At 35.6% G+C, this 24,367-nt stretch overlaps 2 protein-coding genes and 4 non-coding genes across 6 annotated transcripts; 5 read left to right on the top strand and 1 right to left on the bottom strand.

The window, feature by feature from the left end:
* Window positions 1-229: 229 nt before the first annotated feature.
* Window positions 230-2,170, top strand: LOC113288964 (GDSL esterase/lipase EXL3-like). The gene is made up of 5 exons (XM_026538125.1): window positions 230-591; window positions 821-951; window positions 1,051-1,281; window positions 1,377-1,632; window positions 1,746-2,170. Exons 1-5 carry the CDS (start codon window positions 306-308, stop codon window positions 1,955-1,957), a joined length of 1,116 nt encoding a protein of 371 aa, XP_026393910.1. The 5' UTR covers window positions 230-305; the 3' UTR covers window positions 1,958-2,170.
* Window positions 2,171-2,561: 391 nt separating this feature from the next.
* On the bottom strand, window positions 2,562-5,321 carry LOC113288967. Its single transcript, XM_026538127.1, has 2 exons — window positions 4,777-5,321; window positions 2,562-3,761 (listed from the first exon to the last, which is right to left on the bottom strand). The coding sequence occupies exons 1-2, from the start codon at window positions 5,098-5,100 to the stop codon at window positions 2,940-2,942; spliced, it is 1,146 nt and encodes a 381-aa protein (XP_026393912.1). The 5' UTR covers window positions 5,101-5,321; the 3' UTR covers window positions 2,562-2,939.
* A 12,611-nt stretch (window positions 5,322-17,932) lies between these two features.
* On the top strand, window positions 17,933-18,004 carry TRNAQ-UUG. The gene has a single exon. It is a non-coding gene; the product is annotated as a tRNA-Gln (tRNA).
* Window positions 18,005-18,953: 949 nt separating this feature from the next.
* Window positions 18,954-19,025, top strand: TRNAQ-UUG. Its single transcript has one exon. It is a non-coding gene; the product is annotated as a tRNA-Gln (tRNA).
* A 2,944-nt stretch (window positions 19,026-21,969) lies between these two features.
* TRNAQ-UUG lies at window positions 21,970-22,041 on the top strand. The gene has a single exon. It is a non-coding gene; the product is annotated as a tRNA-Gln (tRNA).
* A 947-nt stretch (window positions 22,042-22,988) lies between these two features.
* Window positions 22,989-23,060, top strand: TRNAQ-UUG. Its single transcript has one exon. It is a non-coding gene; the product is annotated as a tRNA-Gln (tRNA).
* The last annotated feature ends 1,307 nt before the right edge of the window (window positions 23,061-24,367 follow it).

Here is a 24,367-nt window from a genome sequence, read left to right on the forward strand (position 1 = left end):
AAGAGAAGTAGGTATCATTACTCTAATGTGCGTTCTTTTCTTTTTTCTTCATAAATAATATTGTTGGCGGGAGAAAAGTTTAAGGCATTATTGGTTTAATTAATTCAACATTTAACTACAGTAGTTGTATAAAATAGATTAAGTCACATGCGGTCACTAGACACTGGTACTCGATCAATCACATGTATTGTTGACACTCTATAGTCTATATATCTTATCTTGTCCTTTGTGCCATACTGCTATATCTCTCAATCACTCTCCCTAGGTCTTTAAGCTTAGTGTGTTATCTTTTGCTAAACAGAAAGATGGCTTCATTTTCTTGTGCGTCTTCAACAAACACTATATCTCTTGCCATATTTTCTCTCTGCTTCTTAGTTCATCAGCTGATCCAGTTAAGTGCGGCAATTACTTTACCTCCAAATGTTAAAGTTCCGGGGCTTCTTATTTTCGGAGACTCGATAGTTGATCCGGGGAATAACAACAACTTACCTACGATCGCTAAGTGTAACTTCCTACCTTATGGGCAAGATTTAATGGGTGGAAAACCAACCGGAAGGTTTAGCAATGGCAAAGTCCCCGGTGACTTGATAGGTATACAAAACAATGCTGATCCATTGACATTTTAATTTCCATCTAATTCATTTGAATAAAAAATAGCTAATTTAAACTAAAAACCCCGTTAATTTTAGTGTATAGTAAAATTTATTTGCATTGTCCGTCACAAAGTTGACATGGCCGAGTTGGTCTAAGGCGCCAGATTAAGGTTCTGGTCCGAAAGGACCCAAGCATTTTTCCTCCTAATAACAAATCATTTTTGCAGCTGAAGCACTGGGAATTAAGGATATCTTACCGGCTTATCTCGATCCATTCTTGGATCCAAATGATCTCCTGACTGGCGTAAGTTTTGCGTCTGGAGCTGCCGGATATGATCCACTTACGTCTAAACTCGCGGTATGAGTCTTTGTGCCAACACATTTGGAAACATTTTTTCATTTGATACATTCATTATTTTTTCTTTTTTATTTAATATTATATTAATTTATGGGGTAGATGGCTATAAGCTTGGAGAAACAAGTAGAGTTGTTCAAGGAGTACCTAGCGAAAGTCGCAGCCCTCGCAGGAGAAGCGAAAGCTAAGAGTATATTGTCAGAGAGTTTATACTTGGTTGTTATTGGAAGTAATGACCTTGGAAATACGTATTTTGGTTCACAACTCAGATCCAATTACGATATCCCTGCCTATGCTGATCTTATGGTTGAAGGGGCTACTAGTTTTATTCAGGTACATTTTTTCCCTTTTTTCATGAAGATCTCTAATAAGTCAGGCGACGAGCCAAGTATCCTAACCAAGCTGAAACAACTAACTGCCTTCTGTAGGATCTGTACGATGTGGGTGCAAGGAGAATTGGCGTATTCGGGGTACCTCCAATAGGATGCCTGCCATCTCAGAGAACATTAGCAGGAGGGAAAGCTAGAAATTGTGCAGAGAGCTATAACCAAGCTGCTCAGATTTTTAACTCAAAACTGTCACCAGCACTTGCCAAACTCACTGCTAAGTTTGAGCATGGAAGGGCTGTATATGCTGATATCTACTACCCTATCCTAGAGATTATCGACAATCCTCACAATTACGGTAAGTGCATTATCCTAGAATTAGTCTCTTGCATTAATATAATCACTGTGCTTGAGCGAACGCATTCAATTATCTGACTTGAACAAACTGGTTGAATTGAATTTTGTCTGTAGGTTTTGAAGAGGCAACAAAAGGATGCTGTGGAACAGGAAAGATAGAATCAACAATTCTATGTAACCAGCTGAACCCATTTACTTGTGACGATGTCTCCAAATATATATTTTGGGACAGTTACCATCCCACAGAGAGAGCCTACCGAATATTTTTAGGCCCCTTCCTCGAGAAAAACCTAAACAGATTCCTCTGTGACGACGCCATATGCTAATCTTGCTTGTGTCTGCATAGATTCCCCAGTTTACACACTACTCAATCCATTGCTCCAAAAATCAGATGGATGTGGTTCTATCATTTACTTGTTATAATCTATTAACACGTTCGCCTGTTTGTTTTAGATCAATTGATATTGTATAACTGTTCTTATTAGTGATACTATGTAAACCCCAGATGAAAATGATTGAAGCTTGCATTTTTGTTATTGGAAGAACAATCACTTTAGTCAGCCCCAACCTTCTGATATGGAGGAGGGTTGCACAATCTTTTTTGCTCTTCATGCGGAGAGTGATACCAGTAGAGAAGGGAACCAAGATAAAGATTTCAGACTTTTAGTTCACAATATTGGATCAAGGGTCAGACAATACAAAAAAATCTGCAGTCTGAATTTCTACACTGCAAAAGTTTTAATGGTTTTGGAGCAGGACCAAAGGGCTTTCCAGTGTGTAGTAGGAAAATCCAAAAGTGGGAGATGCCCTCTGGTGCTTATACGAAAATGGATTTAACAGAAAAAGGACCTAAAAGGATACTCGATGGAAAATAAAGAAAGACAAATGCATTGAATAACAAATGTGGAAGTGTTATCAACAAGAAACAAGTTGGAAAACAGCGTTCATGAATTCAACTATTCGCGACATCAAGTAAACTCAAACACATACATATAAACAAATCTGCAAACTCAAAAGTTCTTCAATTCTTACACATAAACAGATAATAAATAAGTCTCAGCTATAAAGGCATCAACCCTCAAAAAGAAAAAGAAAAAAAAAGGGTTCTTTTCTATGCTAAAACTACAAAGCCTGAATACATAAGCAGAGAGAAAAATAAAATAGTGGATAGAAAAATTCTCGTTCGGCAAAGAAGTAGTACAGGAACGTTTGTTGCTTTAAGCGGATCACGTCAATCCTTTCATAAAACTGTGTTGTTATCTAAATCTAAATTCGAAAGAATGGGTAATCTAGTAAGGGTTAGAATGATCAATACAAGCTAAACCCTAAGAACTGGCTGACCAATATGGCAAGTCCAAGAGCAATCGCAACAAGGGAAGAAGCCCAAGTCAGTATCTCAGTTATCCTAGGTACCCTTTCTTTCAATGCCTCAGTACATGAACCAATAAACACAGTATAACTTCCCATGGCAAAAACTGTTCCTAGCAAAAACATACCTAAAAAGGCAGCCCCCGCTAATCGTGAAGGAAGAGCAAGTGCAGGCAACACCATCAGTAGGGCATCTGGTTGCAATCCATGGACAATTCCAGTAGCAAAAGTTGCAAGGCCGATCTTCTTCTTAGCTTTAGGGGCCTCAAGAGGTTCAAGGGCACTTACATCACACTCTCCGTTCTCTAAAGTAACGCATGGGACAGGGGCAGGGACTTCTGATGCCTCCTTAATTCCCGTAGCGCCTATAAAAAGTAGCGTAAGGCCAACTATCCTAGTTCCCCATGTCTGAAGTATCTCAATGTGGAGCCGGTCTTTCAGTAATAAAAACAACAACCCAAAGATAACTTGGCCTGCATCATGGCCAAATCCCCAAAGGGCTCCAACTGCAGCACTTTCCATCCGAGTACGTCCAATGGAGAGTGGAGCCAAAGCAGCAAGGTGATCTGGTCCTGATAGAGTGTGCAAACAACCAGCAAAGAACCCCGTCCAAGCACTACTTAGTAAAAGCTTACCCCCTACAGTAGCAGCGACGGAGCCTTCAGATTGAATTGCAGTAGCATAGGCTGGGGGAGAAAGAATTGGGTTGATAGATATCAGGATAAGTGCAGATAACAATATAACTGCTGCTGCAGGAACTGCCTGAAACATTGTAAAATAGGGAGATAGTGTTAGCATATAAATGCAGAGAGCCATGTGGTCTGGTCATAGTATTGATTTCCAAAATTCCACCACATATTCATGTATCAGATGTACCCAACTACCTATATGTTAAATATGTGCAATGGTAAAACATCGAATGAACTTGGTCACTAAAAAAGATGGAATTCGTCTTGAAATTTAGAATTATGAATCCATCTTATGAGTAGTTGTCTGCTAAAACAACTAGTATTAATATCTTCTGAGTCACCTTCTACCATTGCAGAAGATGCCTAACCCATTAAGAACCTTTGTGCCTGTATTATGTTTCAATCTCCAAATATCATGGTTCCAAACAAAGAAATTTAGTGCATTTCCATTATTGTCTATAAAAGCACAAGGTGCACACCTATCAAAAGTAGACATTTCCTTTTCATCCCTTCATTCCAATAATATATACAAAAGCAATAGCCCCAATCCTTCGCTCAGAGTACTGAATCAACGTGTAGTTTTTCAGCATATGTTTGCAGATCACTTAGAGCAGAGCGCATATGAAATACTACAACACAACCAGACATTGAACAAGCATACCACAGTGCTCAGAAATCCACATATCTAGTATGAAAATTCACCACATACACTTGCTCATGAACACCTGACACATTCTTGGCATAAAACATTTTCTTCCTAGTTACTCTAATTTTTTATTCGCCATTCATATTACTTTAGTTACTTTAGATTAACTAAACATCTACAACCATAATTGGTACAACCCCACACAAGAACTGTTCTGCCCCTTTCGGAAAAACAGCCAGCAATTCCCTAAACTAATAAATTTATCAGCTGAAATTTACAAAAATCAAGCTTCGCAAGCACAAAAGGAAAAAGAACGAGCAAAACCCAGAAGTTAATTCACCCAAATTTATACAGAACATTAGAAGTTTAGAACTAACAGCTATAACATCAAAGATATTTCCTTCTGAAAAATGTCCACACGGAAAGGGCATAAAAATCGTACCTTTACTTGTTTTGAAGCTCCAACAACTATTTCCTTAAGAAATTGAAATCTGGGTGTTGACCCTTTCCCTGAATTGATCGTTGAAGATGAAGAATCATCCTTCGCTGAACATCTAACAGAAGATGATTTTGCAGACATTAAAGGAGAAAAAGAAGAGGAGGTAGAAGAATGAAGTTGAATTCTGTTCAATTTGGTTTGTGGAAACGAAGAAAACCCAAGTTTACTAACAGCACGATCGATTCGATAAGGAAGGAATTGAGAGGTGGGTTTTACATAGGTTTTTGTGGACAGAGAAGACGACGACGAGTGGATAAGCCTTTCCATGGCTTCTGCTCTCTCTGTTTCCCCTGGAGAAAGAAATTTTCCTCTCTTCTAAGAGGGTTTTTTTTTTTTGCAGAGAGAAGGGGGTTTAGGATAAAGTGGCGACACTTATTATACAAGAAGTTAAAAGTTTGCCGATCCAATAGATTTGGTTTCAAAATTGCTGGGGGAGGAGACCAGAAAAGTCACGACCGTCTAGGTTCGCAAATTGGAAGTAGCAAATTGTGGAATGATTTGTGAAATCAGCGTCCGACTTCAGGGTTTGTTTAATAATTTTGGTAGTTGTTGAATGAGGGGTAGGTATTCGCAGACGTGGATGTTTGTGGGCGGAGGTGTTACATCATTTCTTTTTACCTTTTCCGCCAACCATGTTTAGTGGTTAAGTTCTCTTTTTATTAACGTGTTTGAGTTCATTTTGTTCATTTATTTTTCACTAGTTCCATCAATCTTGCCGGATCTCTTATCTGGCTGAATTCATTTATTAAGAGGTAAGTTACATTACCTTGAAAAGCAATTTGTTTACCAGCATCCTGCACAGATTAAAAACACCGGTAGAATAAAAATCTCAATGCCATGTGTTGACGAGAACTCCATGGTAGAATTATACTAACAATAATCAATTCAATTGGGGAATCATGAGAGAGAGTAAGTCATACACCTCTTTCCATCCCCTAAACTCATTAGTCAAAACCGCTTACGTATTGGTCAAAATCAGCTCATCCAATACCACTTGTTTTTCCTTTCATGTCTTCTATTCAGATCTACTTCTGCTGCTGATTTAGTCCTTTTTTCTACTATTTTTCCTCAAGTCTTGCCCTTTCTCTTGTTTTTTTGGTCTTACAGAAGGTCTTTTTTTGATACTTTCCGATATCCTGAAAAGTTCTGTTATTTGAACATTTTGCTCTCTTTTCTGTGTGGACCATTTATTCCTATTAGTTCTTTCCTGGGATTCCTCCCACTAGAGATTGCCTTAGTTTTGGGTTGTATTCTCCTGAGTAGTCTTTTTTCTGTGGTATAATTTGTTGTGTGATCTTGGTGCTTTTTCTACGTGGTTTTGCTCCCTATGATTAGGTGGTCTTTAGTTTTTTACTCGAGTTTTCTCTTTTCACTTTTGTTTTCTCATGGACGTAGATTCGATGTGCCAGTTGCTTGATCAGTTGGAGTTAAAGCTTAGTTCTCGAACACCCTTTGTAAATCTGCTTCTTAAGATCAATTATCTTTGTGATCAAGCAGATGGAACTTTGGCCTCAAGTAATTTGATTCACGGAGTAGATATTTTGGTTGATGAAGGTCTTGCGTCTCATTCCCCATGCATTGTTCACGATTCAGAGAGTAATAACAGTTTTTCGGCGACTGAAATCAATCTCTTCGGCGACCTACATCTAATTCCAGTCGACAAAGGTTATAAGACAGAATCGATTAATTGTACAATCCCCGGCGAAAAGAAAGAAAATACGGTGTTCAACGGTACTAAGGCTATTGAGATCGGGATTCTAGGTGATAGAAAATTGTTGGTTTCCGACAAAACCTTTTTCCACGGTGGTTCATCTGAAGCGGTGGCTTATAATAGTATTCAGGTAGAGGTAGATGGGGATTCTGGTGACCTAGCCATAAGTCAAGTTTCCTCATTTGACTCGGGCCTTGGCCTGGAGTATATGGATTATGAGCTTGTCATGAATTTTTTAGCCTGCTGGAACTTATTTTATATATATGGTATCGATCAAACCCTTGACTGGTCCTCCAATGTCAACATAAGGTCTGAGCAGAGTCAAAGCTTAGGTGGTCAAATTCAAGGTATGGGTCAAGTCAATACTTGTACTAGTCAGGTCAATGGGATGGTCAAGTCTATAGTTGGAGATGACTGTAACGAAATGCCTTCTTCAGAGACCTATAGGTATCTTTCACCTATCTGCGCTTATGGTTCGATTATTCTTTTGCTTATGGATTTAGTGGTGGTCTTTTTTTTCATAATCTTAGGTCTAGCTCAACTTAATTTCCACATGTTAGATATTGGAACAAATTATAGAATTCGGTATCTATCTAAAAATTCTTCTAATCTGAGCTATCATGTTCATCTACATGAAGTGAAAAAGGCCATTACTCTGTGTGATATGGATCGTTATTGTCTTGGCTGGATGTGAAAATTAGATATACTTGTAAGGATGTGTGTAGAACCCACCATTACAGTGTAGTTAAAAATGGTGAAAATTGTAGACAGATAGAACTTGACCTTTATTGATTCTCTCGATATATAGTTGAAGTGTTTAAGTAAGTTGGAGCTCGGAAAGTTGAAAGGTGAAGTTGGTGTGTGGCCTACTTATCATGTTTATTTGTTGAGAATAAGTGTTAAATTGGATGAAGATGATCACTGGATAGTAATGATTCTAAGAAATATGGTTTTGTACAAACACAACTACTATATGTTTTCTCGTGATTCTAAATGTCTAGGTAAGTTGATTCTGGAGAAGTATGCTGCAACTTGTATGCTTACTATGGAGGGCGAATTTAGTCTACGGTTTCCTTGTTATGAATGTTTATGGAGTAGTTACTTTAACTTGGATGATATCTATTATTGGTTAATAATGTTTATTAGAAATAGCTACTTGGTGCAAGTTTAAGATTATAGTATACCGGATCATGTTTGGTACTGTTGTAAGACAGATAAGAGTATGAAGATTGTTTTAGTCACCAAGCTGAATGGAATGATATCTTTATCGTGGTCCTCTATGAGTATGATATGTGTTATTTGATCAATCTGAAGAGTGGGGTTCTTTTATGTATTTTGTTCTCTTATAACCTGTTAGGTGGTTATATCAGAGGTTTATTTATTGTTTTTGTTTGCAAGGATGGCAGGTATTTCTGGTTAGTCGTATGTGTTTGTGGTTATTTCTGTTCTGAAATAAGTTTTAAACGAAAATTGTATGCTTAATATCGACATGTTGATAAAGTTTTACAATTTGAAGCTTGTCTCTGGTTTCCTTTGGGTCTTCAGTGGTTTATGCATCATTTCTTCGGGCTGGTTGTTCTCAGAGTTTTCTTTTCGAATCATTCTACTCTATTGATTCCTTGGGATGATTTGTTGGTCTTCATTTTACTCTTATATTGCCATATCTCGTTGTCATATCTTTAAGACAGTTATCACCTACGGGGGCTTGGGATGTTAGTTCTTATGTTTGTTATAGGTGTTAGATAATTTCTGTCTTTGACTATAACTGGTTTGGGCGGATGTTTCAGCAAGTTGGGTCTTCTTATCGGCAGGTTCTCGGGGATTTTTTCACTATGTTCTTTTTTTCCAATCAGTTTTCTGGCACTTTTCTGTTTGGAGGGAACATGTCTTGGTTCACCTTTGTTAGTCATCCTTCTTTTTGGATGAGTGATGCACCTTTGTATGTCACGCGTGGCTCATTTATGAGAATTAAACGTCAACATACTCATGTCTTGAAAGAGGATCCGTTAGTGGTTTACTGTAATCATAGTCGAAGTGGCGCTGATAAAGTATTAGCGAATTTGAAGATCTCTTCATTAGAACTGGACCGATTGAGGATGTCTACTTTACTTCCCGGATGCAACAACTCTTGTCTCGATGCATATATGCATTTCCTTTTGTTTCATTTTCCTTTTTCTTGTATGAACATACTTTCCTTGTCTTATATTATCCCCTGTAACGGTTCAGCCTCCAGTATAGTTTCTACTGACTGTGATGGCTACATTTGTAACTGTTTGATTATATAAATATATATATAAAAAGAAAAAAAACCGTGGTAGAATTTAGTAAGTTGGCAAAGCGAAAAGGAGGTTTAGTGATTAACAAAAAGTTGGTTATTGTATCTTGTGATTCAAAATTCGTAGATCCGACTAATTAATTTTTATGTAACCATCGTTGTAACCAAAATTTGTGGTTCGTCCAACTGATTATATTATGCCTCAAAGTTTCTAGACGTGGTCGGCTGACTTAAGTGCCCCCGAACAGCATGAAATGGTCACCCATTATACGACTCACTAACTCTGTCTGGGTTGTTGCTCAAAATTTTATTCAATCACCTTTGAATCTTTTGGTAATTTAAACTTTGTCACATTATCCAAAAAATATCTAGTGATTAACATTTCCAAGAAAAAAAAAGTGCTAACCTAAGCCAAAATTGAAGCTTATGCATACGCTCCCAATATGAATAAATATGACATGCCTTTCGGGCCATAAATTGTGCCACATCCCCGTTTTGCGGTTTGTAACTTTTAGGGGTCATGACCGGTAATAATGTGGTTCAATGAATAAACTTCACCAATAAGTATTCGGTTTTTCTTTTTATCTCTTAATGCATCCCATACTGCATTAGAGGTTTGACATGCATCAAACCCACGAAACCAGCAATATAATGAACACGAAAATATAATACAATATCTCCTTTTAATGCATCAAAGGAAACTAAAAAGAAACTCATTCTTAAAGGACTTACACATGTCATTTACTTTCTTAGTGATGCCTAATTCTCTCAAACTTAAGACTAACTCTCCCAAAGTCTAGCCTATGCTAGCGTATATTATCATACTGATCGACAATGACTTTCACATTATTTATACAATTGTAGAATGGCCAATATTGTGCATAGACAATGCGGAATCCTGGGACAGACAAGTTTCCAAGGGAAGGTTTCCATAACCGATTAAAGTAATGCATAACTGACCAACCTTCTTCAGTTCTCTCCATCCATACCACTTGTCCCAAGCGGTTAAGAAATTTATCTTACAATTATAAAGTATTTTACAGTTGTCCAAACTCATCCAATCATTCATCCACATGTGTAAAGCCTTCAAATGTGCATAACCGCCATTTTGGATCCATTCTTGTACCAATTCTGTTGATCTTGTCTTGTGAAAAAGCGTGGGTCTAACAACACCACCCAATATTTCACTTAGCAATCTGTATGGACAAACTCGAATATACTTTTAAGAGAATCAACAAGACTCAATCAATTAAAAGTATATCAACGAGTTTATATCTCTCTACTTGATTTGATTTACACAAGCAAGAACTGCGAGTTCTAATCAAATACAAGGAATAACTTGGATGGTACCAAAGACCAATATCCAAGGATGAATCAATGACAATCAACAACCAAAGATTGGATTATTCTAATTGATGATCTAAACGTACAACCTGTATTATTTCAATTATAAAGATAAAAAAATATGGGAAAAATATCGTTTGGTCCTTTTTTAGGTGGGACCATGTCTGTTTGGTCCTTTAACAAAACGCTTTTATTGTTTGGTCCATAATTATTTAAAAATATTAAACTGACAAAAGTACCCTTCTGTGTTAATTTTTACTTATTTTCTTGTAGCAGTTCATTCTAGAAATCAAGTCCATATAAAAACCCAAAAAAAAACAGAAATGAAGTCCATATAAAAACCTAAAAAAAACAGACTTCATTCCAGAAATGAAGTCAAACCTAAAAAACAGACTTCATTCCAGAAATGAAGTCCATATTAGAACCTAAAAAAACAGACTTCATTCCAGAAATGAAGTTCATATAAAAACCTAAAAAAACAGACTTCATTCCAGAAATGAAGTCCATATAAAAACCTAAAAAAACAGACTTCATTCCAGAAATGAAGTCCATATAAAACCTAAAAAAACAGACTTCATTCCAGAAATGAACTCCATATAAAAAACAGACTTCATTTCTGGAATGAACTCCATATAAAAACATCATCATCTTCTTCGACGTCTTCAACACCAGCAGCAGCAAACATCATCGTATTCAAAACAGCAGCAACATCATATTCATCATGTTCATCGTCTTCATCATCTTCAACACCAATATCAAACAACAAATACGAAAAAAGTACACAAAAACTACATCTAAAAAACATCATCATCATCATCATCTACGGCATCAGCAACATCATCTTCATCGTATTTATCATCTTCAACAGCAGCAGTAAATCAATAAAAAACGAAAAAGAAACGCAAAAACTTCATCATCATCATCTTCTTTATCGCCTTCATCATCATCATCATCAACAACAACATTAGCAGATAAAAAAGAACCCAAAAACACCGTCGTTCATCATCATCTTCATCTTCTTCATCATGAACAGAGAAAAAAATGGGGGAAAGAAAAAAACTAGATCTAGAAATAAAGAAGAGAGAGAAAGTAAATCTGAAAATAAAGAAGAGAGAGAAAGAGAATCTGAAAATAATATCTTCTCTCTTGATAATTGATTATATATATCCTAGGGTGACGTCATGGATGATGTAATGGTCCCAAAAGGGTATTTCTACCACTACAAGATGAAAATTACATCATCCATGACATCACCCTAGGACCAAAAGATAATTTTTAGGACCAAACTATAATTTATATTTTAAAAAAGGACCAAACAGACAGTTGACTGGGTCAATTGGACTAGACTCATCCTAATATATTATTCCTATGACCATATGGTATTTCCTACAAAAAATATAATGCGTAAATTGAAATGACACAGACACCAGAAATTTTGTTAACGAGGAAACCGCAAATGCATAAAAACCCGGGGACCTAGTCCAGATTGAACACACACTGTATTAAGCCGCTACAGACACTAGCCTACTCCAAGCTAACTTCGGACTGGACTGTAGTTGAACCCCAATCAGTCTCCCACTGATCCAAGGTACATTAGTACTCCCTAGGACTCTGATCCCAGCAGGATACTGCGCACTTAATTCCCTTAGTTGATCTCATCCATAATGACCCAAAATCGCAGGCTTTGACAATAAACAAATTTTTCTCACACAGACAAGTCTATCATGGGATCAATCTGTCTCCCACAGATAAACCCTAAAAGGTTTTGTTCCGTCTTTTGATAATAATCAAGGTGAACAGGAACCAATTGATAATTCGGTCTTATATTCCCGAAGAACATCCTAGAATTATCAATCACCTCACAACAATCTTAATTGTATGGTAACGAAACAAGATGTTGCGAAATCACAAACAATGAGACTAAGATGTTTGTGACTACTTTTTATATCTTGCCTATCGGAGATATCAATCTCAATCCAATCAATCTGATTATACTCGTACGATAGAAGATGCATGATCAGATCACACAACTACGATAAAAGTAGTATCGGTCTGGCTTCACAATCCCAATGAAGTCTTTAAGTCATTAACCTGGTTTTAGAAGAAGAAAACCAAAGATTAAAGGAGAACCGACTCTAGTATGCAAACTAGTATCACACGTGAGGTGTGGGGATTAGTTTTGCACAGATACTAGAGTTCCCCTTATATAGTATTTCAAATCAGGATTTTCAATTAAGTTACCTTGGTAACAAAGCAACCAATATCCACCGTTAAATAAAAACCTGATTTAGATTCAAGCTAATATTTCTCAACCGTCAGATCGAAAACTTAGCTTGTTACACACACTTGACAATGAACGCTTCTAGGTTGTTAATCGTACCCAAACGTATGCACTTGTTGGTTCAACAATAGTTAACCAAAAGGTTAGCCATATGAGCATTTCATATCAACCACGTTCTTCTTCACCATAACTAGTTCAAAGGACTTCAAATGAACTAATTAGAGAGTTGTTCAATTGCAAGGAAATCTCATGTACTACACAAGACACAATTGAAGCAAAGATGATTTGATTCACTCGAATCGGTTCATGAACTTTTATAGCCACGGTTTGCAAACTGCATTCCTTAGTCTTTTTAAGTTTAAGTTCATAAATCATCTTCAGATATATAACCTTCTCAAGTTCGCAGACTAGGTTCGCGGACTTAAGTTACCGGGCAGAGTTTACAAACTCTAGCAGAAATTCTCGGGTATGAGAACTTCGCCGGTTCGCGGACTGGGTTCACGGACTGAGTTTGCGGACTTAGTTTCACGCAAATAATTTGTCAACTCCAGTAGAAATTATCGAGTTTGAGAACTCCGACAGTTCGCGGACTGAGTTCGTGGACTTGGCTCACATCATTCTTCTGGTTCTCTTGATCAACAAAGTTCGCAAACTTTGGTTCAAGGAATAGGACTTATACATAAATGTGTTTCCACAACAATACTTATGTCCACCATTGGTTATGTAATCTAAGCTCTCATTTCAATCATTGAAACAATCTTAGAGGACGTTATATAGTTGTTACACCATTTCTCGTCAAAGTAATTTTCAAGATGATTGAAACATATCATGACTTTCGTCACATGGTAAAGATAAACTTGGTTAAAGAGAAAAGCTTACCAACTCATATTTCTAGATATAGATAGGCGAGGTATACTCGGCTCGAAATACCAAATGTGTATAATCAAAGTCTATATATATAGCATACGACTTCTTGTCTCAAAGAGTAGGAGATAGAGTAGATAGACTTTTGAGTGGTAGATAAGTTCAAGTCTTCACATACCTTTTTGTCGAGAAGTTCCACCGGTTCCTTGAGTAGTTCTTCTACTTGTATGATGAATCGCCATGAAGTCCTTGAGCTCAACTACACTTTCTATCCTAGTCCGAGTATAATAGACTAGAAATCAAGACTTATAGTTTTGATCACTAACATTGACAAACATGCTTGAGATAGCAACGCACGTGAGTTCGACCAAGCAATTCTCTAACATCTTGGTCATGCATGTTATTCAATTTAAAGCTTCACATTGATCAAAATATGACAATCTATACTTGTTCACAATTGTTTCTCTCAATGTCCCACTGATAAGTGCATAATTTACTATACTTTTGGTATTATGTCCATGCTTGTATTTTCTACATTTTTTGCATATTACCTTGTATTACTTTTGTTTTCTCTTGTTTGTTTAGGATAGATAAAATCCTCTAAAAATAAGATAAAAAGAGTGCCGAAATGGATATAGAAATGGAAATGAACCAAGGACCAAGTATAATTCAATCAAATTCGGGAGTATTGAAACCCATGCTGTAGAAAATAGAGAGACAAAGACATATAAAAAGAATGAGATCATTTCGAGTTCGTATGAGAAACTCATATGCAAAACAGTTTCTTAAGATTCTGGGATCAACCCCAGGATCGGTCCATTTCTAGTATCGATCGGTCCACGGGGAAAAATCTACCAAATTAGTTTTTAAAAGATGAATAATTGGTTTTGAAATGGTCCCAAGTCAAAAGATTATGAGGGCTATTAAAGGGGACATCCAAGATTTTTTAAGACACGTTTAATCTTGAAGAGGAGAAAACAAGACAATGAGCAAAAGTTAGGGTTTTTGTGTATTTTCATCACCATATCTATTTCTCTTTGATTATCTCATATGTATATCATGACTTTTACTAAATCCAGGAGTAGCTGAACTCTTGTTTGATTGAGAGTGAATTCTAAGTTCTAAACATGATTCGATTTAGTATATGAATCTATTTTTATTTCTTTCACAAATAATATCTTTTGTTTTTAATATGATTAATGTTCATATTTGATTGATTGATGATTTAGTTGTCCAAATAAATCAGTTTATTGATTGATCCACATCTATTAAAGAACTGAGATATTCGTAGTTGTCTAGCAATACTTTAACCAATTAGAAATCGTGAGACCTTGCAAGGGATTCTATGGAGCAATCACGAGTAAAAAAAAAAACTAGTAAGACCAAGAGTACTATGGTTGATGCTAGGATCAACCTAAGTTCACAATCCCTAAAGCATTTGATTGAGTTACACCTTGAGAGAGTAATTATTGATGGCTTAGAAGAATGGATCCCAATAGTAGAGATCCCTTACTGTCCTGTGATATTAGGAATTTTGGGGATAACTGAGAGTACTTTTTATCCTGCGGTTGGTGATAACCTGTGATTAATGACGAATAAATGAATATACTAAATTAATTATTGTCTAGTAACAAAAAAGGATTCCTCGATCACAATTTTCATACTTAATTACATTTGTATGTACTTATTTATTATTTAATTTTCTTTGAAACCTATACACAGCCTCCCATCCCCCTTTGTGACACTTACAATCTGAAAACTCTTTGTTCATCATGAGAACGATCCTTACTACTATTCTATTACTTATTAGTTGAGCATAACTAAGTGGTTTAATTTGTTGTGCTTATGAGAGTCCATCAAATTTTTGCATCGCTACTAGGGAGCAGTTGATAGCTTGTAGTTTTTATTCATTTTGTTTTGTTTTTGTTTTTCGGTTTTATTATTTATTTTTTGTTTTCTAGATTTTTAATTTATGTTGCTTGATCTCTATCTCCTGGTTGTCCCGCTGTTATCAACAATGTGGCATTACTATTCGAACGGAAATAATTCTAAAAGATCTGACACTAGGTGAGGTGGTTTACGAAACAAGAGATAGGGAAAATCCTTAACCTCCACCTCATCCTCCTGAAAGGAAGACATAAAAGTACTTGACATCTCCATTGTTTGATCAGCAACATCTTTGCATCCACTTAGATGACTCAACTAAACTCAAATATCAGTTGATACATTAGTTACCAAAGTTCAAAGACCTTGCAGGAGATGACACTCATCATCACTTGTAACTTTTCAACATAGGTTGACAAGTTTAAAGCCGACTGGAACTAATCAAGAAAAAACTTTAGTGGCAAATTTTCCATTCTCTTTGACCAATTCTCCAGAAAAATTACTTTATTATCTTCCACCTGTAAGTATTACAACATGGAAGGAGATGTATAGAGTGATTCTAAAAGAATATTTATCTTCAAATAAGCAATAACTATTCGTAAAACAATTAGTAGGATTACACAAATTACAGGTGAAACTCTTTAGGAATATTGAGAGTGATACAAGAAGTTACTAGCAAGATGCCACATCATCAAATTACCAAGCAACTTATAGTACGATACTTTTATGATGATTTGTTTCAGTCGGAGAGAACTCTTATTGATGCAGCATGTGGTGAAGCTACAGACTTGATTTTGAATATAATGCAAACCCTCAAAAATTCAATATAAGAGGTGTGAGACAGTGGGTAGGATGCTTTATAAAGTTAGTTCTACTCCAAATACAAACCAACAGTTGAGTAACTGTGAGAAGATGACGCAACGAATGGTTGCATTGATCATTTTTACATATAAGGAAGAATCTGAAGAGGTGAATGCAATGTTCCTCAATCAGAGGCCAAGGTATATGATCCATGTTCTTCTACTTATAATGCATCTTTTATCTGAACATGTGGTTGTGGTCGAAAACCATTCTTATGGAGAAAATAAGCTTTATGTTTTGTTTTTTTGGTCTTGCTATGATTTGAACTTGGGACATGTGTGAGTCACTAAGGTCATTATCCTGTTTTCACTATAAGTAAATGAAGTGAACCTTTAGTCCCACATAGGAGAAAATAAAGATGAAATTTCTTCGTACTACTAAGATTTTTACAAATCTAATTATGACCCTTGGGTCAACACACTTTGTGCGAGGGGGGAATTAGCAATGGTTAGTATGGTGCAACCACATATTTTTCACACACAGTATTTTGCATCGAAGCATGCGCGTCGTATGTCTGGTCGGGATGGGGTTTGGATTAAGAGGTGGTGTGGTGTAGGTTAAGTAATTTATGCCCGAGCATCAATCAGGAATTGATTTTCCATCAATTGCCTTTATCGAGCCATTAGTGCACCCTTTCCTTTTTCCTATAAAAGAAACTCGAATTTTTCATTCTAAAACAGAACAGAAGCGGCTAATATCTCGTTTTGTTTTCTCTTTTACTCACTTTGATTTGGGTAATTGATTTTTTATTTCTTTATTCTCTAATCCATGTTGTTTATCTCATATTAATGGGTAACTATTGTAGTATTATACAGTATTTACAACGGAAAATTTTATAATGGATGCAATTGCATGGGGATATTAGAATTGGTCATTTTTTAGGTGTGTCGTTACTAGAAACTCGAATTTTTCATTCTAAAACAGAACAAAAGTGGATACTATCCCATATTGCTTTCGCTTTTACTCACTTTGATTTGGGTAATTGAGTGTTTATTTTTTATTCTCTAATCTATGTTGCTTAGCTCCTGTTAATGGATATTTGTTGTAGTATTATACAATAGTTACAACGGGGAGTTTTATCCCAGATGCAACTGCACAGGGGGATATTAGAATCACTCATTTATTAAGTGTATCGTTACTTAAATGTTAAGGACAGCTTCATGATCAAACAAATCTCATCTTTTGTTGATTGATAGTCGTCCTATTGAGGCATGGTGGGATAGTGTTTTCGATGGATTAACGAGAAACTCCTAAAAAGAACAAGTTCCCTACTAGGACATTCATGTGGGAAATTTATGAAGATGATAAGTATCATGATAGAAGATTCACATGCGTGGGAATATTACTAAAACGGGGTAACTAGTTGGTTGGTTCATATTTAGTTTGAAATTGTATAGTATGAAGGGGTGTAACAACTAAATTCAATATGTGTTCAAAACTAAACTAGGTCTCAGGTTTATTTCAGTATATTGCATTTCTTTCGTTCACAAATTTTGGTTTCATTGTTGCACTTTATTTTCGCATTATAACCGTTTATCTCATTAAAGTATAAACAACATGTTGATAACCTTATCCCATATTATTCGATCTTCCTTTTATTCATAAGATCATTCAAGGAGTGTCTATATAGGTTTACTTAGTATCCTCGTTTTTCACATCTGTCCACATACCTTGGATTATCCCAAGGATGAACTTGAGTCGCCATTTATCATTATTAAGCATATACCATAAATTAAATTTTCTGATAATGAATTGCAACAATAACATATCAAAGCTAACTTTTCAACATTGTACTTTATAATATGGACAATGGCAACGATATGGACTTCAATGAAGGTACTTAATTATAGCTTTATAAGGAAGAATATGGGCATAAATTGGTTCTATGGTGTAGTGGTTAGCACTCAGGACTTTGAATCCTACGACCTGGGTTCGACTCCCGGTAGGACCTTTTTTTATTAGCAAATTATTTTTATACGATGTATGTCTGCCCATAATGGCACTGGTTCAATGATAAATAAGTTTTTCTGCCAATTATAACCAATGACATTTTTTCCAATATAATGTCGTTATCAGCAGGAAATTACACGGTAATTACTAGTATTCACCAAAACCCACCACCATTAAAATTTGGACCAACCACACCTTTCTCAAGATAATTATATCAACATGAAATTATACGGTACTACCAGTGGTCACCAAAACCCACCACTACTAGAACTACCACTTATTACCGTCGCTGCTACCACTACTGCTTCCACCATAATGACCAAGCACCACTAAGGTCAACACCTCCACGACACTCCCAACACCACCAAAATTACCATTAATGTCCACCGATATAGTTATTAGCCGATTCATTATCAATTAATAAAAAAATATATTCATTAGAATAGTAAAAGAGACATTTATCATGAAACAACTTTCTACAATTAATGAAAATCCACCTCAAACACCTTTTATAAAGTTAAACAACCATGTGACCATTGAATGTAACTGATGATAAGGCTTACCTACAATCACTTACGATGGTCCAATTTTAAATCGTCACATCAAAATCAAATTTTGCATCTAAATAACCATTTATGATGTTTAGATTGACCATTATGTATCTTATATTAGAGCATGGAACATACTATAAAGGAAAATCATCAATAATAAGTAAGAAAATTTGTGTTAATTTGAACTATGTCGTTCATTTGTGGTTAACACATAAAATAACAATTTTTCTAATATTTTTTTAGTTTTCATGCTTATTCAAATAAATTTATCGAGGACTAATATCATCTTGTCTTTATGGATATACTTCATTAGTCCTAGATTCATAGAGTTTATCGCAACCATTCAATCATGTAGAACAAGTTTTATATACCATGATGATAGAATGTAGACACCAAATTGGTTCTATGGTGTAGTGGTTAGCACTCAGGACTTTGAATCCTGCGACCTGGGTTCGACTCCCGGTAGGACCTTTTTTTATTATCAAATTACACAATGTTTGCTTCACAAGTGCACAAGTTCAAAGCTAAATAACTTTTGGTCGTAATCAAATACAAATCTCAGTAGACGAGGCAATAGTAGGAAGCCGAGCAACAAGATGAGCTCCAACCCTTTTTTGAATAGCAATGGCTAACCTATGAAAAAAATGCCTACTTTATAAGTCGAATCATGTCTAATAAGAAAAAATTTCAATCTCTTTAAGTAAACAACAAACTCTTCGCCAAGCTCGCCCAATGCCGTGAAAACCAAGGTACCGTGTATGGATCACTACATTGGCTAGAGCGTGCTTGAGAGCTAGACATGGCAGTGAAGAAATGGGGAAAAAAAGAGAAAAAGGAAAACGTACAGAAGAAGGATAAACCCACGCAGATAAAAACCCTATAATATAACCAATAACATTATGACCAATAACACTATGGTCAAAATTTGCCTACTTTTGGTGCAAATTAGGACCAATAATTTTTGATTGTAGCCCTTGTGGGGTTTTCCTTCACCTTATTGGTGATTCTTTCCTTCACTTTATGCGTGATTTTTCTTTACCTTTGTGGTGATTATATCTTCATCCTTGTGATGATTCTTTTTTCGTTGGTTAGAACGATTTTTCCTTCTTTTTTTCGTGGTTATTGTTTTGGGTATACTTTCAATTTCTAAGTTTTGTTATGATTTGAATAGGATTAAACTTAATCTTACAGTTGAAAGTAAGTTTGATTTGCAGGAAGAAAAACTCAGACCCATTAACTATCAATAAAAATTAAATCTTGTCAATGGTAAGATGAATGGGTTAAATATCATTATTGATTTCTCAAGCAACTCATGAAGGATTTACTTATTGATTGCGATTGCTGATTCTACATTGGGATTTTACATCACAAAAATTGGGTTATGTGATACATGCGTCGTCCATGAAGGTTCCATTACAGGTGACTTGCTATCAATCACAGATCATGATTCCAAGGCTAGAGATTTTTTTCACCGTAATGATCAACTATGTTTGATCACGTTAATCAAGATATCATATTGATTGTTGGATTCGTCATCACAATTATCGCTTCAACTACGTCAGTTACCTACATTTATGCCTCAACCCGTTTTCCAAGGGGACACGACTGATGCCCATAATTTCAGTGGTTACTCTTTACGTGATGGTAATCTCTTAACCCATAAATGTTTGAGAATCCTAAAACGTGACCCACATGTCTTTTCTTCCATTAATTTTTTCATTACCCGTTTATCCAAGTCCAAGTTCACATCCATAGGCCTTGGTAGGATGACCACTCTCACGGACAGGAGAAAAACACAACCTAAGATTAGTAGGTTTAATCCCTCAAATCCCTTCCACTCCTTCACTCTGTCTTCCGATTATCAAAAGAGAAAAGTTAAATCAGTGGTTGTTAATCTCGCAAACATTTCTATTCAGCGTTATGTTCACAATTGTTGGACATCTTCTCAAACCCTCTTTCGCATCTCTCTTCTAGATATTGAAGTTTATGTTCCTAATGTTAATTTCTCCATGATAATGCTACTTAGTCGTATTTTTCGTTTATGTTTTTTCGTTGTATCCAATCATTATATTATTAATTTAATGAATGTATCTTTCTATATAAAAAAATGACAAATAACATTTTTCCGAATATAACGCCCTATCAACAAAAAATTACACATTGACTATCATTGTTCACCATAATTTTGACCAACAACATGTTTCTAAATATAATGTTGTGTCGACACGGAATCACGTAGTAATTATATATGTTCAACAAAACCCACCACCACCACAACAACAAACACCCACCGACAATACTAGTGTCGTTACTGCTTCTACCAGCACTAACAAACTACCATTAAGGTCATTTCCTCCTCCATCGTTGTCCAACACTACTGCAACACCAGCACTATCACTCTCAAAATCCAACAAAACCATTGACATAGTTATTAATAAATGTGTTATCAATTAATAAAGAACGTATTTATTAGCATAGTAACGAGATATTTATTATTAGAAACTAATGGGATATCAGTGATATGCATATTTATATCTATTCCATCCAACTATTCAAATCCTAACCAACCTTCAGAAGTTGATATAAATGCATCTCAAACATCACTTAAAAAGACAAACAACCATGTAATTATGGAATGTAATTGATGAGAATGCTTTCTTACCACCACTTATGAATGTCAAGTTTGAATCGACGAATCAAAATCGAACTTTGTATCCAAGCCAACATTCATGATGTATAAATTCATCTTATGTATTTTATATTAGAGCATGTACCGTTCCGTAATGCCGCAGACTCAATATTAAGAAGCAAAAAAAAAATTGTGTCAATTTTGAATTAATGTATGTTGTTAATTACTTGTTGTAACTATACAAAATGACAATTATTTTAGTATTTTTGTTTTGTCATGCCTAATTTGTACCATAGCCCAGTTTATTTTTACATTAAAGATGATCAACACATGTCCCACAACATAATGCTACATATACCGTAATGACAAAGAAGAAACATTAACCGCTAACTATTCACCCACCATCACCACAATGACATCCCATTACTCTACTTCCACCACCAATTACCATCACCCACCACCACTAACGACACCGGCTCCTCTTCCACTCACCATCACCACTACTATTATCGTTATCGCTTCCAACATCACTCACTAACGCCATAAATACCGTATTTGAATGTACACATGCAAATATAATTTCTATTAGCATAACTAATGGGATATTTATATAACGATACATTAATAGAATATATACGCAAATAAAATTTACCAGCGACTAATCTCGGTTTGTCTTTATAAAGCTTTAATTTGCATTAAGATTACTTGTTCAGATAAATCACAACCATCCAATTCTGTAGACCAAGTTGTCTATATATTGTGTTGATAAATTATGGACATCAAACTGGTTCTATGGTGCAGTGGTTAGCACTCAGGACTTTGAATCCTCCGACCTAGGTTCGACTCCCGGTAGGACCTTTTTTTATTCGCAAATTAATTTTATACGATGTATGTCTGCCCATAATGGCACTGGTTCAATGATAAATAAGTGTTTCTGCCAATTATAACCAATGACATTTTTTCCAATATAATGTTGTTATCAGCAGGAAATTACACGGTAATTACTAGTATTCACCAAAACCCACCACCATTAAAATTTGGACCAACCACACCTTTCTCAAGATAATTATATCAACATGAAATTATACGGTACTACCAGTGGTCACCAAAACCCACCACCACTAGAACTACCACCTATTACCGTCGCTGCTACCACTACTGCTTCCACCATAATGACCAAGCACCACTAAGGTCAACACCTCCACGACACTCCCAACACCACCAAAATTACCATTAATGTCCACCGATATAGTTATTAGCCGATTCATTATCAATTAATAAAAAAATATATTCATTAGCATAGTAAAAGAGACATTTATCATGAAACAACTTTCTACAATTAATGAAAATCCACCTCAAACACCTTTATAAAGTCAAACAACCATGTAACCATTGAATGTAACTGATGATAACGCTTACCTACAATCACTTACGATGGTCCAATTTTAAATCGTCACATCAAAATCAAATTTTGCATCTAAATAACCATTTATGATGTTTAGATTGACCATTATGTATCTTATATTAGAGCATGGAACATACTATAAAGGAAAATCATCAATAATAAGTAAGAAAATTTGTGTTAATTTGAACTATGTCGTTCATTTGTGGTTAACACATAAAATAACAATTTTTCTAATATTTTTTAGTTTTCATGCTTATTCAAATAAATTTATCGAGGACTAATATCATCTTATCTTTATGGATATACTTCATTAGTCCTAGATTCATAGAGTTTATCGCAACCATTCAATCATGTATAACAAGTTTTATATACCATGATGATAGCATGTAGACACCAAATTGGTTCTATGGTGTAGTGGTTAGCACTCAGGACTTTGAATCCTGCGACCAGGGTTCGACTCCCGGTAGGACATTTTTTTATTATCAAATTACACAATGTTTGCTTCACAAGTGCACAAGTTCAAAGCTATATAACTTTTGGTCGTAATCAAATACAAATCTCAGTAGACGAGGCAATAGTAGGAAGCCGAGCAACAAGATGAGCTCCAACCCCTTTTTGAATAGCAATGGCTAACCTATGAAAAAAAATGCCTACTTTATAAGTCGAATCATGTCTAATAAGAAAAAATTTCAATCTCTTTAAGTAAACAACAAACTCTTCGCCAAGCTCGCCCAATGCCGTGAAAACCAAGGTACCGTGTATGGATCTCTACATTGGCTAGAGCGTGCTTGAGAGCTAGACATGGAAGTGAGGAAATGGGGAAAAAAAGAGAAAAAGGAAAACGTACAGAAGAAGGATAAACCCACGCAGATAAAAACCCTATAATATAACCAATAACATTATGACCAATAACACTATGGTCAAAATTTGCCTACTTTTGGTGCAAATTAGGACCAATAATTTTTGATTGTAGCCCTTGTGGGTTTTTCCTTCACCTTATTGGTGATTCTTTCCTTCACTTTATTCGTGATTTTTTTTTACCTTTGTGGTGATTATATCTTCATCCTTGTGATGATTCTTTTTTCGTTGGTTAGAACGATTTTTCCTTCTTTTTTCGTGGTTATTGTTTTGGGTATACTTTCAATTTCTAAGTTTTGTTATGATTTGAATAGGATTAAACTTAATCTTACAGTTGAAAGTAAGTTTGATTTGCAGGAAGAAAAACTCAGACCCATTAACTATCAATAAAAATTAAATCTAAGATGAATGGGTTAAATATCAGTATTGATTTCTCAAGCAACTCATGGAGGATTTACTTATTGATTGCGATTGCTGATTCTACATTGGGATTTTACATCACAAAAATTGGGTTATGTGATACATGCGTCGTCCATGAAGGTTCCATTGCAGGTGACTTGCTATCAATCACAGATCATGATTCCAAGGCTAGAGATTTTTTTCACCGTAATGATCAACTATGTTTGATCACGTTAATCAAGATATCATATCGATTGTTGGATTCGTCATCACAATTATCGCTTCAACTACGTCAGTTACCTACATTTATGCCTCAACCCGTTTTCCAAGGGGACACGACTGATGCCCATAATTTCAGTGGTTACTCTTTACGTGATGGTAATCTCTTAACCCATAAATGTTTGAGAATCCTAAAACGTGAACCACCTGTCTTTTCTTCCATTAATTTTTTCATTACCCGTTTATCCAAGTCCAAGTTCACATCCATAGGCCTTGGTAGGATAACCACTCTCACGGACAGGA

The sequence above is a fragment of the Papaver somniferum genome, chromosome 6 (assembly GCF_003573695.1).
Source record: "Papaver somniferum cultivar HN1 chromosome 6, ASM357369v1, whole genome shotgun sequence".
Lineage (NCBI taxonomy): Eukaryota > Viridiplantae > Streptophyta > Magnoliopsida > Ranunculales > Papaveraceae > Papaver > Papaver somniferum.